The sequence below is a fragment of the Passer domesticus genome, chromosome 1, assembly GCF_036417665.1.
Source record: "Passer domesticus isolate bPasDom1 chromosome 1, bPasDom1.hap1, whole genome shotgun sequence".
In the NCBI taxonomy this organism is placed as follows: Eukaryota; Metazoa; Chordata; class Aves; order Passeriformes; family Passeridae; genus Passer; species Passer domesticus.
This window is the reverse complement of record NC_087474.1, coordinates 27644147-27663673: the sequence shown is the minus strand read 5'-3', so window position 1 is coordinate 27663673 and position 19527 is coordinate 27644147. Positions and strand designations below refer to the sequence as shown.

At 34.9% G+C, this 19527-nt stretch overlaps 1 protein-coding gene across 9 annotated transcripts in view; it reads left to right on the top strand.

Moving 5' to 3' along the window:
* Positions 1-19527, top strand: part of DGKB (diacylglycerol kinase beta) — a 332462-nt gene that overhangs the window by 93280 nt on the left and 219655 nt on the right. For all 9 annotated transcript variants that reach the window (XM_064411308.1, XM_064411310.1, XM_064411314.1 and 6 more), the window contains 4 exons: positions 5995-6112; positions 8835-8923; positions 9004-9120; positions 13220-13318. In XM_064411308.1, coding sequence (XP_064267378.1) covers positions 5995-6112; positions 8835-8923; positions 9004-9120; positions 13220-13318 — 423 coding nt within the window. The remainder of the gene's footprint in view (positions 1-5994; positions 6113-8834; positions 8924-9003; positions 9121-13219; positions 13319-19527) is intronic.

Here is a 19527-nt window from a genome sequence, read left to right as displayed (position 1 = left end):
CAAACAATTTGGGGACAAAATAAGGAATTTAAATAAGAACTTAATCGGTTCTTTTTATGTAGGGGTTCTGAGATGGATACACATACTATTTGGCAGTTTGTTTTAGAAGAAAAGATCTTGGAATTGTATACCTGTATAATCCATTTGTAATTGGCCGACTTCCCTTTTTCCCATTAGCACTGTCTAAATGCATTCTATATGGCTTCTGCTGAAACCTTTGTTTTTAAGACAGAGTAATTCTTACTCTGATGTTTAGTTGTTCCAATTTCATGGATTGTTTTTGCAAGAAATTCTCATGTAAAGTGAGAATTTAGTGAAGAAAAAGAAAATGTTAACTATGTAAGAAATTGTTATTTATGTGGTTTAATTTTTAGTAATAAATGTGAGGTAGTTTTTTGCTGAGTGTCACACTTCAGTCTGGAGTTTTCACAGTCCTCATCAACTTTCCAAATTTATTTTTACATCTTAAGGAAATAATTAGTTTCTCACCCAAACACAAATTGGACAGAGACATCCCTGCAGTGCTCCTGATACTTTTGGGAAGTTGTCTATTGCACATTAGTGACCACTAGGCAATTTTTCTACTTATCCACGGTAGAATCATTTGAAGTTTCTGACATTTTTATTTGCTTCTGCATTAATTTAAATAGATTAACATTATAAGAGAAGGTGGAGAGTTAGCTCATTGACTCTCCTAGCATCACTTAAAATTTCTTTTTTAATCTGTGCACAAAAGGCTTCTTAATGATGGGTCTTGTCAGCCATAAGCGTGGTACTCTGCTCTTCGGTAGGTTTTGTACAATATTATTCCACCATGATTTGATACAAGCACTTGATTTCTCTTTTAAAATAATTGCATGCCAGATATTTGGTCTCACTTTTCCTGTAACAAATGATTACTACTCAGTGAGTGCACAAAAAGGAGGTATAAACTGCAAGTTCAGAAGTGCTAGTGTTTACAGAAATGCTGCATTTTAGGGAAGTATTTTGTTCCCTCTCCACTGGCCACTAGATGTCACGGTTGCACTGTACCTGGCACTGTACAGTTGCTGAATAGCTGCCCTAAGGTGAGAGAGAAGTTTAAAACCAGCAAATGCTGCATAAAGTCAGCAGTAATTTGAAATGAGTTAAATACACTTTCCTTTTAAATCACTAATTGTAACTTCCAACCCAGTTCACCTTTTAAATCAGGGTAAATTTTGATGGGATAAACATTTGTGTTGTATTGAGACTATGTTTCAATTAAATCATAAGGATATACTCTTAAAATTTTACTTTGGATCCTCAAACAGCAAATATTACGCAATTGTACTCAAAAAATTAAAAAGAACTTTTAAACTCTTTTGATTGAGTGTGGGATAGAATGTTTCAGTAGGAGTCCAGACTTGGGAATAGTGCTTCGTACCGTGTATATTACATTATTGTTGCCAAGCTTTTCGAGTTGTATTGTTAAAATGGAGCCAAACTGGAGACTTGCAAACATTTGCGAGTCCGGGCTGCGATCTGTTACCCCGTGAGTAATCCCTTCAGGCCGGAGCTTGAAATGACTGCTCGACACCTGGGCAGTTTGGTAGACTTCTGTTTCTTTTGTTCAGCGAGGAAGGACAGTCAGGCATGTTATTGTCCTCAGTGACATTTCTGCAAGTCCTTTCTGAAGTGTGAGTTTTCTGGAAGGCCGAAGTTCCGATGCACCGTGCGCTATTTCTATACGGGCGCAGGGCAGACTCGAGACCCCGGAGCTTTAGCTCGCTCCCTTTGTGCCAGCTCGTTCCCGGCTGGAAGTAGGATCCCAGTGAGGGATGAAGGAGCTGTTGTGCCGCTGTGCTGTGGCGGCAGGGCCCGCAGAGGGCGCGGTGTCCGGGCTGAGGGAGGCGCGGTGTCCGGGCTGCGGGGCGCGCTGTCCCCGCAGAGGGCGCGGTGTCCCAGTCTGAGGGAGGCGCGGTGTCCGGGCTGAGGGGCGCACTGTCCCCGCAGAGGGCGCGGTGTCCCAGGCTGAGGGAGGCGCGCTGTCCCCGCAGAGGGCGCGCTGTCCCAGGCTGAGGCCGCGCTGGCGGGGTCGAGGCGCTGCCCGGCCCGGCCCTGGCCGCGCTGCGCGGGGCTGGCCCCGCTGCCCTGCGGCAACTTCAAAAATGCCTTTCCTTACTACAGCCCCGCTTTCCCTTTTGTGTCCAGGTCGGAAAAAAGCCCAGGAAAAGTCAGCAGTAACTAACCTTTTCAGTGTATAAGGTGTAGAATAAATGGTGTTTCATGCAGGTATACAGATTTACCGTTATTTACAGTTGAATTTCTGCAGCATCAAAGTCTCTGCAGATGACAGATTTTGGACAGGGAAACTCTATACTGTGGCTATTTGTGAAGCTTTCAAAAACCATTTAATTTTCCCTCCTATGCTCCCTTTTCTGTTTCTGGATGAGTGTGTAGATGAAGGTTGTAGAAGACTTTTGATTTCTCAAACACATACACAGTATCTCAGAAATTAGGAGTGAGCCTCCCAAATAGTATGTCCTTTTAATCAGGTTATTCCCTCTCCACTTGACCAAAACCAGACTTTAAACTCTTTCTTCCCAAAGCAAATTGAACAAAACAAAACATGATATGAATTCCTTCCTAAGAGCCAACCAAAGGAGTATAGAATGTAACAATATTTGTTTTACACTGTTTGCTGCATAGTTTAATGGAAAGTATTCTCACCTTCCCACTGATGGAACAATACCTAAAAATCAGTGATAAAATTGTCTTGAGCAAGTCAAGTAAATATTTTTAAAATAAATGTAAACAAAATAATCAGTGAAAGAATAACAGCTACTCTGTAATGTCCTTTTCACTTGGATGTTTGTTACTAACTCTTCTCATAGAAAAAACCCTGAATATTCTGGTGTTTTAGACACTCTGTAGCTATTTTAAGAGGATGTATTTCATTATTTTTTTTTAAGTCTCAGAATCTTGAAGATCTCTTTGTTTACCTTATACACAAATACCTAAAAAGCTGATATAAGCTAATATTAAACCAGGTTAGGGATGTGTAGCTGAAGTCTCTGGTAGCATAAAATTTTTCACTAGTTCTAAGGTTGGCTCTTTTATGGTTGACTTGCTTTTTAAGGTCAGGTAGCTTTGGCAATCAAATCCATGGTAGCAGGGTCAGGACCATAAGTTAAGAGAACTGTTGTTAACAAAATAAATGTTACTATTGTCATTATGTTTAAAAGTCTGGGTATGACATATGGAGGCTTGATTTTCAGTGATGTGTATAATGAAGTGAGGAAGAGATTTTTACTGTACCTGCCCTGCTTTGAGATCTTCTTAATGTCTATTTGTTTTTAAACTCTTTTTCAGGATATGGAAGAGAAATGAGTTAATGTCAGTAAACGCACTGATGTGTCAGAATTGTGGATTTTATTCATACTTAAAGACTTGCATTGAGGTGGCTTTGTTTGATATTATGTCTTTTTTTCTCTTGGCAGTGTTTTAAAAAGTTATGTGCATGCATAATCATATGCAGCACTTTATTGCTTATTTTTGGCAGTGCACAAGAGCAAAAATTTAATTTGCTCTTTTCCAAAACTGCATTGTGTTTATGTAATGGATTTGCATCAGTTGCAGTCTGTAACACAGCTAAGTGTTTTAATTGGCAGAACACCCACATCAAGACTTGTTTGTTTTTCTGATAAGGAAAATGCCAGCTAAGTTAGACCATATGTTCTGTTCAAATAAGAAGCGACATATTCACACATAATGGCCATTCTTTAAAAATAAAATTAAAATGAAAAAGTAGTACAAAATTAATGTGGAAGAGGGGCAAGTTTATGCATAAGTTTGAATTTCTGTTAATTTTCCTAAACAGCAAGTATTTTGCTAAGGAAGGCTGGTCAGCTTGCATTTTAAGTGCTTGTGGTTTATGATTTATGTGTTGATGACCTGAGTGATGTTAAAACTGAGGTGTACGTTGTCTGCTGTTTTTTTCTCAGAAGGATTTACATGGTCTTTGTTGTGTAATGAATAATTGCCTACTTTCAGAAGGCTTGAAATTCACATACTCTACTGTAGTTTAACAATACTTCAAAAATGTGTGGAATATGGTAGTAAGATGGGAAGAAAAAGAGAAGTTAGAGAGCTCTGTTTAATGGAATACATCCTCTTCAGCTGCCAGTCATGAAGGAGCTTGACAGGCTTCTAGTGCTTCACAGCTGCAGATCTATTTCTGCTTCTTCAGGGGAAATTGGAAAACTTCCACACTCTTTGCCAGCCTGAGAATCCCACATTAGGCATCTGCTGTGCTTTTGCTGCAGAAAGGGGACCCTGACGTTGCCCAGCTGTCAGAGATGGCATTTGAACTGCTGGTAATATTGGGGCATCTATTACTTATGCTCTGATCCTGATATACTAGAGAAAAAAATATATATTTTAACAGCCTTCAGGTTTTTTTTGTTTCTAGGTAACCTCTAGGAAATGTTCAAAGTTGTGTTCTGGCTTAGACCTAGCTTTGGGCCAAACATTCTTATTTTCATAGAGTGCTGATTTTGCTTAGGGATTTTTCTTTTTTGCCAACAAGGATGATAAAGTCTTCATTGTATTTTACTTGTATCAACTTCTAAGTCTAGAACAGAGAAATACTGATTCTTAAGGACATAACTTACCCAGTATATGCTAATATAGAACAAAACTAAATTTTTATTAAAATTTATGCTCACCAACATACTTTGACTATTCTCATCAGTGAAAACCATCATATTATTGAAAATCTAGTCAGGAGTCATGTGTATACCTGATGACAATGAGAAATCAGAAGCTGGATAAGAGCAAGCTGTTGATGTGGTTTCTGAGAAACAGAGATTGGTGTGACTTGCTTTAGCTGTATGGCAATTTCTTTTTGGCAGTGACATGACCAAGAAGACTATACAGTTTCAGCAATACACAAGGAAACAGCTGATGGACATTAACTGTGTTCCATTGCATGTTATATTTGGTAAAAGAGAAAATAGGGTTTAAAAAAAAATCTAGTGGTATTACATTAGGTTCATCTAGTTACTTTTCGAATCAAAACCTCTGATGACTTTAGAAAGGAAAAAAGCCTCATGGCCAGTATTGCCAAGAAGACAGGAATTTAGAGAATTAATTTAGTGTCTGTACCAACTGCACATAATTTTTTGAACCTTCAAAAAACGGAAAGGCCCCAGAACGATTCCATTAAGAAGGAAGAGGAGAATCATCCAACAGAAAGTTGGATGATTTTATGAAAATAATTTCATGAAATGAATGAATGAATTTGATAGTTTTTTAGAGATTCACATAAATTACAGTGGGCTCCTAAGTAGTAAGTGCCAGTGAGTTGATCAGTTTATTCATTAAAGATTTGAATATAGTGCAACAGCTGACTGAAAAAAATTGGCCTTAAATGTAAGAATTCCATTTTTGGAGAAGATATCTAAGACGTAAATCTTACCCTTAAATACATGGGTTTTGATAGATTATTGGCAGTATAGATTAACGTAATTTAAAGCTGGGAATAGTCATTGTGGTGTGGTTGGTTTTCCCGTTTCACATCTGTGATATACGTTACTAATTCTGACAGTCATTAAGAATATTTGTGTGGTTTTAGAAAACCCTTTCTTTTATTTGTTTTGGGGAGTTTTATCTCTTGACCTGTAACACCATTATCTTTAGGATTAGTCTAGGAAAAAAAAATTAATACTAGGTGTAATTTAATATCAGCTTAGTTGCATTAATATAATTGTGTTGCAGTGGTGACAGCAGCCTTTTGGATTTTTTCTGAGTTGTTTTCGAAACGCATGGATGTGCATGAGTTTCTGAAGAATTTTTTTATTATATCATTGCCTGTGTATTTGGAATGATTATGCTATGATCTGGTGCCGAGTCTTAAATGAAGTAACAGCTTGTCTTTTACGTTCTTGAGTAAATCACCAATTTTTATTGGCACTTACATATTTCACTATTTATTTTATTAAGTGAAATCTGTCTCTCTTATGTCCTGTGCAGAATGTGAAAGATGATGGGCAGCATGTATGGAGATTGAAACACTTCAACAAGCCTGCCTACTGTAATCTGTGTTTGAACATGCTGATCGGAGTAGGCAAGCAAGGTCTCTGCTGTTCCTGTGAGTATGAGCATTTCAGTGTCCTTTTGCTTACATGTCTGTTCCTAGAAATGTTGTTCCTCCTGCATAACAAAGAACTAATAGCTTCCCTTTACAAAACCATTGCCACCACAGTAGTGTCTCCCCCTCCTCTTCTCTGCTTGAGTGCCCATGGTTCTTTTCTTAATTTTTCAAGAGATTTGGCTTTCAAATGTGTCGTTTGAGGACGTTTTCTGCTTTCAAAGGGTTATCACTGTTAGATCCTTTTGGAGTCTGTTGCTCTTTTTTCTTTACTGCTATTGCTTTTTTAATTTTTTTTAGAGAGTATCAGCCTTAGGTTTTAACTTTATACTTTTGTTACTTCTCTTTTGTTTTTACTAATTAATGTGCAATAGGTGTCAACTCGAAAACATCTAAGTTCCATGTTTTTTGATGCAAATTTTGCACAAAATTGTTTTCTTAATTATGAAGGTGAAAATCCCACTTTCCCATAAGTCAAGTTTCTGTAACAGTTCTAAAGTTTTGTATAGTTACTTGTTTTGTAGTCATAAATCTCAATCCATGTATTTACTGATTGTATATTTTAAGAAAAGGAGCACGGAAAAGCTACTGCATCTAATTTGACTTTCATTAGGCTATTACATGCCATTACTACACTTCAGTTCCTTGAGCTTTATCTATGCATTTCCTAATCATTTGTGTTTCACCATCTCATAACATGTCTCTTGAGGAACCAAGACTTGCTGAAAGATACCTGATCTCCATTTGAGTTTCCAGAAATGGAAGATCCATATCTTGCTTATGTGTTGTGTTCCGATGATTAATCTTTTTTTAAGCCCTATGTTCTGATTTGAATATGTCTTGTGGATGATTCCAGTGAGTGGTTCATGTTATGCCCTGCTCCATTAGATTAATGAGAACTTTAGTACACAGCTGTATTCTTCTCATGATGGTATCAAGTCACTTTTTATTTTTCTTTTTGGTAAAATAATCTTTTTCTTACTGCAACCAACTTCCACCATTTTTGGACTGAAAGATAGCCCCTCACAGCTGATGAGAACCTTTCTGCCTGTGCAGTTCTATTGATTTAATTTGAGATGAGTCTGAATAAATGAGGGGTTTGAATTGACCATTTCTCTCCTCTGGGGGCCACAGACTTTTCTGAACTATAATTTGGATGTAAATCTTTGTATGCATTTTCACATCATATAGTTTCATTTACCATACTGGGAAATGGGAAAGATACATTTATTAAAATTCAAACAAATAGAAATTACACAATTTGAGATTATTAAATGCTGATGACAGTAACTGGAATATATATATATAAAATACTGATCTGACTATTGCATCTTGAAATGTAGCATTCTTTAAAATTCTTTATTGTCAGACTGATAGTGTGAAGAACTGAGACCCATATATGTTGGAAAGTGAGTTCTATTGAGAAAATAATGTAGATCACCTTCAGTAGTTACCAGAAATCGGTAGACCAGTTAACTGTTCCAAAAGGACCAGCCTTGCAAGACCTGTAATATTTCTCTGCTGCAGTGTGTCTTTTGAGAATGTATTTATTATTGTGCTAGACATCTATTTTGTGAGAACAGTGGTCTCAGTGACTGAAGAACGTGATCCTTTCAATTACTTTATGCAGCAAGAGGCATGAGTCTACTTGCAAAACTATTCCACTATTTCCTTATTTAGCTAAGCTTTTTCTCCAGTATATTTTCAAAGCATTGCTATAGATTTCATTATTTGCATTTTAGATTGTGTGGGAGGAAAAAAAAAAGGGGAGAACCACAGGGGTCCTCACCATCCCTCCATGGTCCAATCAACAATGTTACTCCCTGCAGTTTGTCTGATTAATGGCTGCGCCTCCCACTGGGTTTGTGTAATAGGTGCAAGCAAGGTGTTTAGAAGTACTTTGTGCTTAATTGCTCTCGAGGTCAAAAGCCTGAGACATATACCATGCAGGGAGAAATTCATTCTCAGTTTTTAATAGTTGACTCTATTGAATGCAGGCATAAGCTGTAGCATTATTTCCTCATCTTGGCACAGTTGTATCATTGAAGTCAGGAGAGCTTTGCATTGTACCCTGCATTGTATGTTTTCCAAATGCAGCTAGCATGATCTTTACAGACCTGGTCAGCAATAGGAGTTACCTAAAACTGGTGTTGGAGGGCTTGGGGGGGGGGGAAGCTTCTCAGGAGTTGGTATTTTGTAAAACGGGTGTTAAAGTTATGGTGATTACATGGAATGCATGGAAACAATTGCTATTAAAACAATGGACTAATCGGCCATTTCTGATTTATAAATCAATGGTAGGAACAACGTAAATTCATTGGCTTTTATTTTTGTACTTGCCAGCTGCTCTCATGCCTATAGTTCGTAAAATACATATTTTTTCCTACTAGCAAACGACATAAACCACTTGGCAGCTACCAATTTGTCTTTAATATTTTTGTCATTTGGGAATTATTGTGAAAAAATTTAGTAAGGTCTGATTTAATTAAGCATTTCCTGTTATGCAATGATAGTGCATTCTTGGATTTCTCACTTGCATAATATTTCCTGTTCTAATTGGCCTTTTGTATTCCATGGAAAAAGCAGCCTAGTTTGAGTTTTCATTGACTGATTGGATTGATTACTTAGAGATGACATGCTGGTGTAATGTTATTTGTTTCATAGAAATGTAGTGAGAAATACCATTGCCTCAACATCTAAAAACGTCTTTTCTTTTTTTCAGTTTGCAAGTATACAGTCCATGAACGCTGTGTCTCCAGAGCTCCTGCATCTTGCATCAAAACATATGTGAAGTCTAAAAAGAATACTGATGTAAGTTTGGGGTAGTATTAGCTTTACCATGTACCTATTAATCTAGTAACTCCATGTATATCCACGTTTTTCTTTTGCAGGTAATGCACCATTTTTGGGTAGAAGGAAACTGTCCAACAAAATGTGATAAGTGTCACAAAACTATAAAGTGTTACCAAGGCTTGACTGGACTTCACTGTGTTTGGTGTCAGATTACAGTGAGTATACTACAGTAAAACCTTTCACACAGGTTTTAGAGATAAAAATCATTGAATGTCTTTCTCTAGCCTCATAATCTGGAATGTATCATTCATTTTAGTCATCTGCAATGTGTGTGTTTAAGGAATGGTATATGCAGAGTATGCCTAGGTCTTCTTAATTGTGGCAAGTAAATATGCTTATTCCATTTCATGAAATGCTGATTTCAATATGTCATGAAGCAAATTTGCTTCATGACAATAGCCATATGAAAATAACATGTGCCACTAAAGAGCAGAATTCCCAGTCTACACTACAGAAAGATTAAGTTTGCAGTACCAGGAAAAATCAAGGTCACTCTGACACTAGGTCTAATTGGTGATGTACTGACAGGCAAATGAATTTGAGGACATCTGGTAGGATACAGTGATTCCAAGTGTCTGGGAATAATAGCAGAGACAAGTTGATAATATACTAATCTGTGCACCAAGTCAAATATATACAACTTTTGTGCGCTCCTTATTCAGCAGGAACCAGTAACTGGAACTAATGACATTCAGGGAACACTGCCCTTATAAGTGAGATCTTCATGCTAGAAGGAGCAATGCCAGTATTTCTGTTTCTAGCCAGGGCAGGATTTAAATCTAAATGTGGAGAGATTTCAGCCTTCTTCGCGTGTATTTGCTGGTTTTGCTGATATCATTATTATTGTTGTTACGGAACAGCAGTTGTTTGTTCAGTGCTTTAAATAATAATATGAGACTGAGACATTAGTGAATGTTTGTTTTAAACATACAGGTTTGGATGTTTTATGACATATTTTCTTAACACAAGAATACAAAATATGAAACATCATCAAAGAAAATAGATCCAGGATGCTTTCAGTGATAAGCTGTTACGATTACTTCAAAAACAATATTTTAGAAGAAAGCAAATATGTAGTCCAGATTGCTGTCAAAATTTGGATAATTTATGTAAAGAGTAAAACACAAAATCCAACATGTTTTGCATGTAGATAATTAAACTTAGGCAATGGCTATATGTGTTGAGCAAGAAAAATAACGGTTTTCTGCTGTACATATAGAAGTATTTGTACCTGTGTAATATGTGTATATCAGTCAAGAAATGTATATTATGTAACATATGTTGACTTCTAAAGTCAAAGGAAGTTGCAAATTCCGTCTTTCCTCAGTAGAAATTATTTTCTCATCAGTTCATGTGGATCTGGATCAGATTTGTAAAGGTCTTCTGCTTCTTAAAGTTGTACATCAAGATTCAGAGGATTTTCATAAGAACTATTATTCACTGAAGAAGTACTGAGGAATTATTTATGATTGAAGTAATTCTAAAAAAAAAGTTAAATTATTTTGAAAATGTCTTGGGTGCTTTTGTGCTTATTTAAATGCCTAAATAACTGTCAAGATTACAATTAAAAATGGGTGTGTGTTTTTTTGACCGCTGAAATTGAAAATGTTGGCACTAAGGCTTACAATTTTTCAGTTTATTTCCATCAGTAATTTAAAGGCGTTTTTAAAACAATTTTATATTTTCAAGTAAATTTAATAATATTTTAATTTCTTTTAATAGAGTCATATATTAATTAACACAAGTAAAGAATTAGTATTTTTAAATACTGCAAATTATATTTAAAAATCCTATTCACTTGCAATTCTCTTCATTCAGTATTTTCTATTGCAATAACTTCATTTTCTAATAGTAATACCTTTATTACAGAAAATTGTTTTGAATTTCTAAAAGATGCATGATTAGTGAATGGATATTCTGAAGTTATGTAATGATTATGTTGTGATCACATCCTTCTTGTGATTTCCAACTCCTTGTACTGCACATTTACAGCTTATAATCGAAGGGGATGCTCTTTATTTAAGGAACTAATTCTGAGCCTCTTTCATGCTTTTTAAATATATCTATCCTAACAACTTAATAAGGTCACTTCTGAAGTGAAGTAACTGAATCAAGTCCCAAAATTTAGAGGTGTTTTTCACTAAGGAGGCTTGTTATACTGACTTCTCAGTCAAATCCATGATCCCTCTTCCATTTAATTTGTAGTTCTCCACCATGGTAATGTAAATTTTTTTCCCCTCATCTTCTCTCCAGAAAATACGCTTTTTCCTGCTTTGCAGGTTTGTGAGGGAGGTAATATTCCACAAGAGACAGGTTTAGGATAAGGAAGTTTTGGGAAAATGTATTTAAAACCTACTAAATATAGATTTTTTTGAGAGGGATTCATATTATTTTATTTCTTTGTGTCAAAGTGTTATTTTCATTAAAGCTACATTTCTTCTACCTTTTGTTATTTGCTATGTGCCAATTCTGTTGTCAGAGATCAGCAGAGACTAATAAGAAGATTAAGCTATTTTTTCATAGATAAGTTTGCATGCCACTGAGTAGCAAAGCTGCTAATTACCACTGAATGTGTGAAGATACTTTTATTTGATGTAACATGGCCTGGTGTGCATTAATTATGGTACAAGTAGCCTTACCACCAAGGCAGAGAATTAGCATGACAAATGATTTAGATTACAGGGCTACCAAAATACTCTCACAATAAGGCTTTAATACTCAGAGTAAATCAAAAGTCTTTGGACTTTTATTTTCTGTTGCTAAGTAACTGCCTAAAAAGGTAACTTTGCAGTATAAATTATTATGGACAAGGCTAATATTAGGTGCCATTCAGTTCAAAATTCAGAAATGTCATGTCAAAACTGTACCAGATAATTTTATAAAGACCATATTACCAATAAAGTTTATATATATCAGCAATTGGTACAATATTATTGTAATTTTGATAGAGTTCATATGGGTTAAACCATTTAAGGGAAAATGAGTCAGTCATTGAAGAAATGTGATTTACAGATGCAGGTGTTGAACTGCAGGTTTTGTAACAACTTTTGAACCTGTTGAACTAATACTGTATTCTACCTATTATACTAGATAAATCACTTGTTAATAAGATTTCTTACCTCACAACTCCTGATATTTATTAGCCTGATTATTTTTCTTTACTGTAAATATACACATCTTTTCAAAATGTCCATCTCTGAGGAAAATGAATGCTATCTGAACACCTTAATGCATTTTATTGAATCTATACAGAGATAAAAACATAGAATGGTTCAGGTTGGAAAAGACCTTTACAATCATCAAGTCTAGGAAAAGTAAACTGTCACAAAATTTTACAATATTAGTTTTATTTTATTCTATCTCTAATGATATGATGAAGTATACTGGTTAAATGTGAATCCAAGCAACAACTGTGCCTTTGTACTGTGTGGCTGAATATTTAGAGTAATTTGAATTTAGTTAAATTCTAAATTATGAACAGGAACTCCTGATTGCTAATGCAAAATATTTCATAATTTATCATTACTTGTTACCCTTTTATGTTCCTGTTTTATGCACATTTGCCATTCAATCTCTGTAGCAAAATGGAAGTCAGCCAATGCTCTTCCTGTCAGCAGACCTCAAGATATTCTTTTGATGTTTTCTGAGTAGAACTATTGTTATTGCTCTCAAGAAAACTGGATGAATTCTAAGCACAAATTAGAAAAAGGAGAGTAGTTCCAGTTCCTAAGCAGTCAATGGAAGCCTGAAAACTGATTCAATCAAGACCAAAATTTACCCAATGAAGCTTAATGTAGGATATTCTCTTATATTTGAATCCCTAGTGGCTGTCAGCTTCAGGAAGGAAGCAGAGTTACACCAATACTGCCAAAAGCTGCCTTGAATTACTCACTAGTAGTAGGACAGAAGTTCCTCACTCAGTGCAAGAAGCTCTCTCCTGAAATGAAGCTTTTGGTCACCAGTAACAGTATGATGCGGTTAATGTATTGCTGTGCAGTGTTCTTATTTTGTGTGCTGATCCACACGTACAATTTCCAAACTGAAAAATACTTTAATCCATCATTCTTCACTTCAATACCAACATCTTAGTTTTGTCCATCCTAGGGAGCTTTCTGCTGCAGTATGTTTTGTTTTACTTCCAGAGCTTCAGTAATAATTACGTTAATGAAACTCACCCCATTCTAGGATACCCATTTTCTTATGCTGTAGTAGAAAAATGTCTAAGTTGAATCTTCATTTTCTGTCTTCATACAGTTGCATAACAAGTGTGCTTCACATCTGAAACCTGAATGTGACTGTGGACCTTTGAAGGACCATATTTTGCCACCCACATCAATCTGCCCAGTAGTGTTGGTGAGTTGTTTGTATGTTAATTTCAGATGTAATCCTCTCGCAAATGCAACATTAAAATGCTGCTGGGACTGGCTGCCAGATATTTGTTAAATTCACAGGACTGTATGAACCTTAAACACAATGTGAAATCCTGGCTGATGGGTTTATAGGCATAAGCGTGTTTTACCCTCTACATATTGCATTTTCCTTCATGTGAGAATGAACCTTCTGTAGGGCATATTATAACTGAAGCTGACTCAGGTTTTATCACTTATTCAGACTGTACTTACCAGAAACTGTATAGGCAGAACACTTCTACATTTTACATCTTTTATAGATCCAACTTCCCAGAATAATGAAGTTATTCTTATGGGCAGTTTTTGCTTGGGATGCATATTGTATATCTGCAATGCTGAGGTCTCTGATCTAAGCCGGAGGTTACCTAGAATGATGACACTGGTCTTGCAGTAAGCTATGCATCAACATTATAGTATATTTTATTCTGCAGTCGTGGACAGTAAATTTCTCTGTCCACAAAAACAATAACTCAATTCAATGAAAATAAAAATGCATGCTATGTGTAGGTTGTATAGAAAAGAGCTGACCATTCTATCATTAAAAAAGAGCTTGAAAATTAACTGATGTTTTCACATATTAAATTGGATATTTTATGCTGATGAAAGTCATAGCGTCATCATTTTCATAAGAGAACAGATGAATGGTCCTCTTTAAATGTATTTCATAAGTGTAAAAAATGCTTGAACTTAAGAAGATGTAATTTATTGAGGGGAGGCAAAAAAGAAAATACACATCCTAATCTTAAACCGGTTGCTGATCATTAGGAATAATATTTGTGTCTATTGTAAATGACTTGTTTTCTAATGAATCCTTTTGACTGTTTATAAATCTGTTAAGGTACAGATACTAGACTTTGGCCCTCTACCTGTGTAAAGGGAGATTATTCCATTGCTCTCAATGAAACAACACAGTGGAAACCTGCCTTTAATATTTATGAAACATTTTAAATATTTTTCAAATCACAATAGTGGCTTTTTAGTTTGTCTCTATGGTATTTTGTTATTATCTGAACAAGTTCTGATTAATAGTTATAAAATATTACTTTAAGTTTGTTGAATTATTATATTCTGTATTACCTTATTTAATTTTCAGGATTTGAGGTCATACTTTTAAAGTTTGCATCTGGAAATTATGATTCTGTTATTGGGCTGTTATTTTCAAATTAATGTTATTTATCATTTGCCCTTGGTATTAACAGAATGAATCTTCAGCATGAAATTTTATCTTCAGTTATATTAGCATAACTACATTTTTGTTTCAGGAGAGGAAGAGGAATAGAGGAATTAAGATTTTTATTCCACAATTGGAGTTTAGTTAAGTTGTTTAGAGGGTATGTAGAACCCCTCTAGAGTCAAATCACCCTTGAATAGGTTTGTTTATCTCCAAATTTTCAAGGCATAAGCAGAAGTAAATATGTTTTCCTGTTTTGGAATCCTGTTAGTAACAATGCAACACAAGACATGTATTTCAGCACAATTTATATTGTTTGGAATGGAAAATATGTTTTACTGTGATTTAATGGGCACTTTATAATTTTGTAGTATATTTTTTCATCTAGTAGTTTCTTCCAAAAATGCATTAAAATCCAGAGTTTAGTTATGTTACAAATACTGCCTCACTGACCTAGCTAATAGTAATTTCTTCTGAAATTGATTGGTTGTAGTGTACATATGATTTGTGTTAGTAATTTTTTAATTAGTGTCTCCCATTTCCTGTTATGGGGATTCCTTTTGAGAAACATAATACTTCAGTGCATGTGAGACCAGCATTCTCAATAAGGACAGCAAAACCAGTGAATATATTCTTGGGAAATCCGTCTAACCATGCAAGTGTGTCTGTTAATAAAAATTATGTCTTCAGACAGACAAATCTGACAGTGGAAGGGTTCTTCTCCCAGGTCATACATTGAACTTCAGTGATCAGCTGAGCATTAATATTGTTGCAATGCTGTGTATATGTGGAAGGCAAATAAAAGCAGATGACCATAACGCTTGCTGTACCAGACATATCCTTGAGTATTTTAAGGTGTCAGAGAAGAATGTATTTTCTTCTCCCGTAAATATAAGGAAAATAGCAAGATTAAAAATCTTGTATCTTTGATCTCCTAAAAATGTTGGCCTTCCTTTCCACCTATAACTTTGGAAGATTTCTTTCAGAAAACTGCAGAATTAATCTCAGAACAAGATGCCTTCTCCTAAGTTTTTCTTCAAGGGTACAGGCTAATCCCTTGCATCTTTTCTCTTTGCAGAACTAGGGGCATTCATATTTTTTCCTTTTTCATCCAGCATTTCTCATGTCTCGTTTCTTCAGTTCTTGTGGAGTCCAGCCTCAACAATTTCTACACAGTTAAAGGACTTTTTCACATACTGCCTTTCACAACACCATGTATTATACCCGTGCTACCAAAATTATCTCAGCTGAGTGACTCTTAGTGGCTGGAGAGAGAACCAAAATGCCTTGTCATGTGAAAGTTAGATGGCTGGTCTAAGTTAAATAAGGGTCCTCCCATCTTAAAAACTGCACAAAAAAAGAGCTTTTCAAACATTATTCTTAAATATGATAAGCTACATTGTCGGCTGAAAAAAAAAAGATGGGGAAACATATGTAGCTGGTACTGTGTACATCATGGAAACATCACATCTGTCTAGATTCAGTGTTTTGTTAAGATTTTTCATATCTCACTGCATCAATTTTAAATGTTTTAGTAAAATGTAGTCTGTCAACTTTAGTCCTTTTTACTTTTCTGTTTACTGTATATAAGGCTTGTTGTATGGTGAAGTTTTTTATTCAAGTTAAATGAGTTTTGTTATAAACGGTGTGCAGATCTCAAGTGATAATCTTTTAATAGATGTCAGATACACTGTAATGTTACTCTCTTTTATTTCAGTAACATTTTAATTAATTCATACTGATTGAATAAATGTACATTGAGACTTGTTTCCTAATGAGGGCACATTTAGAGGAAAGGTTTTGCATCATTCTGATATCCTGTGGGTAATTATATTCTAATTATATGGTGGGGGGGAAAAAGTCTATAACTCAGTACTGATATTGTTCATTGGACCCAATTAATTACATGCACATAATGAAAGTTCATGATAAGGTTGACTGGCAGTGAGTTTAAAAATCTTTAACTCAATTGAATCCTAGCCTACCAGGAGTACAGAATTAGATCATAACCAGGTTTAAAACTGGGTATTGGAATGAGATGAGTGAGTAGTGAAGAAAGCGAGATTGGTCTCTGCTTATGAGACAGTTTCCCTCACCCTGTCCCTTTATAAGGCAGGAAAGGAAAGATGCTCGCATACATTTTGTCTTCATTTCATGTCTTCCTTTACTTCACCACATTTACTGATGAACATATAGGATGTTCTAATTTTTATTTATGTCTGTAGAAAAGTAATTAGATTTTCAATTTCCCACCAAAATAGATACAGCCCTGGATAGTGACAAACCAACCAATAAAAGATTACTATTTAATAAATAATAATGTGCATTTATTTCATCATGCATGATGATTTTGAGTCTCCTGTTGTATATGTGAGCTTTTAAATTAATTTTTTTCACTTAATTTCTAGCATTATTTTTAAACTATAATTAAAATGTTTAATTGTGGAATAAAAATAAAATTAAGGAATAAGTTGTAAAACATGAAGTAGCCTGCTTACAATGTGAGTGTTATTATATGACAAGTATCACTGTCCTCATAGTAAACAGTTTATTTCAAAGGTGGAGGCTCTGGTATAATATTGAATGTAAAGAATGAAAAAAAAATTAAAACTGGGTTAATTTCTTTGTGTTTTGACATCCAACTTCATTGTTTTGCATTCTGTGAAAAATGGGTCATCATTATAAAAAGTTTGAAACAGTTTCCATTTTTTTCCTTTTCTCTTGTGAATGAATTTGAGTTTTGTTTTGGTTAGTGAAGATGTTAAAATGTTTTAGGACAAAGTTGTCTAAGCATAAATACAATTTATGTAAATATGGACTATATATACAGACCTAAGTTGGTATATATAAAATATGTAGAATTTTTATACATCATAGCGTGCATCTCTTTGTATACGCTAATATGAAATACCTCATAAGTCAAATTCACTTGACCTCTTATTTTAAAATATAGATGGCTATGCAGTTCGGAGGAGGAAACATATATCTTTGGTATTCCTTTGGTATTTTGTTGTACAAAACTATGAATGTTCAAAAGTCTTTTGTTCATGACTAGTTCTATTTAGGCATGTAGAACAGTATACACAGCAGATTACACATGTCTGATATAAGAAATGCGCCTTATTCAACTTATTTAATAAGTTATGACCTATAGCTTCAAAGTTTTATGTAAATATGGTAGGTGTATTGACATTCTGACAAAAAGTAATACAGAATTAAAGTAGAAAATATGGTTTAAGAATTTTTTTCACTATTAGTATTTAGACCAGATAGAATAGCTATTGGCTATAATTGCTACATAGTTCAATATATATTTTTTCCATGTCTGGTAATATGTTTTACTAATACTATTTTCCTATGAAGTATGTAGACGTTATTCATATAGGAAAGCAGAGTTGCAGAGAGAGAGAGAGGGAGTTAGCACTGCCTGGTTGAGGAATGAGCTTTCTTAATCCCCTTTTCAGTTATTAATCCTAAAATGATTCTTCTGTTTTTATAATAGTAGAGATCAGTTTTAGCTCAGTTGAATCCAAGCTCAACATGGAGCACAGAAAGTCAGTGCAGTGTGTAAGCATTTTATGAGCAACTCAATCCTTTGAAATTGAGTACTAGCCTTATCATGAGTTTCTGAACAAAGATACTATAAAAAAAAAAAGTTATTTGAATATATATGCTTGGGGGGGGAGTTGAATTTAGATCTGGTTGTTGAATATTAAGTAATGACATAGCAACTGAAAGAGATTTAAAAAACAAAACAAACCACTTTTTTGCTTCTCTGTTGTGTTCCATATTGCAGCTTCAGTTCTCTGAGAATCTAAATCAGACTTGAAATATAATGGTGTTCTTATCTGCGCTAAGAGCTTTTTCATTTCTTTGAAGTCAGAAGGAAATTAATAATTGCCCTGGAGGAAAATGTATCTTCCTAACTAATTAGCTGTTCGACAAACACAGTTCAATGTTAAAATAATAAGATGCTGATAAACTGAAATGGCAGCCATTCAATCATTTTAAGTTATATCTAGTTGCCTGCCCACAGCTCATCACTACTGTCTGTTTCTAAGTTTATTCCTTATAGCTTCTCCCACTGGAGTTTAATATGATTTTATTTTCAAAATTCTTTTCCAACACTTTAGTCTTTCTTGGACAGAGTATATAATCAGCTGCTATAGCCCAAGCTGGATTTGCAAATCCAGATGAAGGTCTTGGTCCATATATTGGTGTATGTATTGAAGGGGTACAAGATGTAAGGCAAATTGTCTACAGAAAACTGAATGAACTAAGGCCAGCATGCTAAATGGGAGACTTGATTGTGTTTTGGTGTGTAATTCTTTACCATTTTATTTAGACAAACTAAAAAAGTAGCACAGAGTATATTTATAAAGTTACCACATAGTGATTCCTTGTTCAGAAGAAGGAACAATCAGCAATTATAGAAGTTATTCTTAAATGCATATTCTGCATTTCAGCCTTGTCTTTTTGAATGTATTTTGGCTGCCAAAATACAATGATGTATGACAAAATGCTTCCTTCTCAATGGTGTGATGTGATTTTTTTTCCTTTTTTTTTTTTTCCTGAGCTGCAAATGCTTTTCTTAAGACAGCTCTCAAAATAATTAGAAGCCTTAACTTTCCTTCATAGTATGGGCACGTGCAGCTTACTGGACAGTATTTTTGCTGAGAATTGGTTAATAATCTTGTCCACAAGATGACTTTAAGCTTCTGCCTAGGGATTTAGAGCTGGGTATTGTGCTACAGCTCTATGAGCTTTCAAGACAGCATGATGTGGTGTTCTAATATAGGCTCTTTTGATTAGCATGCATTCGGAGCTGGAAATGTGGAGAATTTATGAAATAAATTATCAAAATATTTTAGGTCATCTGAATAATTGTTATTTGGATGTGGTGTCTAATAGATACTACAGATAGATTGCATGTTGTGGTTTTGGCATAGTGGTGATCCAACTTTTTTTTTAGTTTTCAGGAT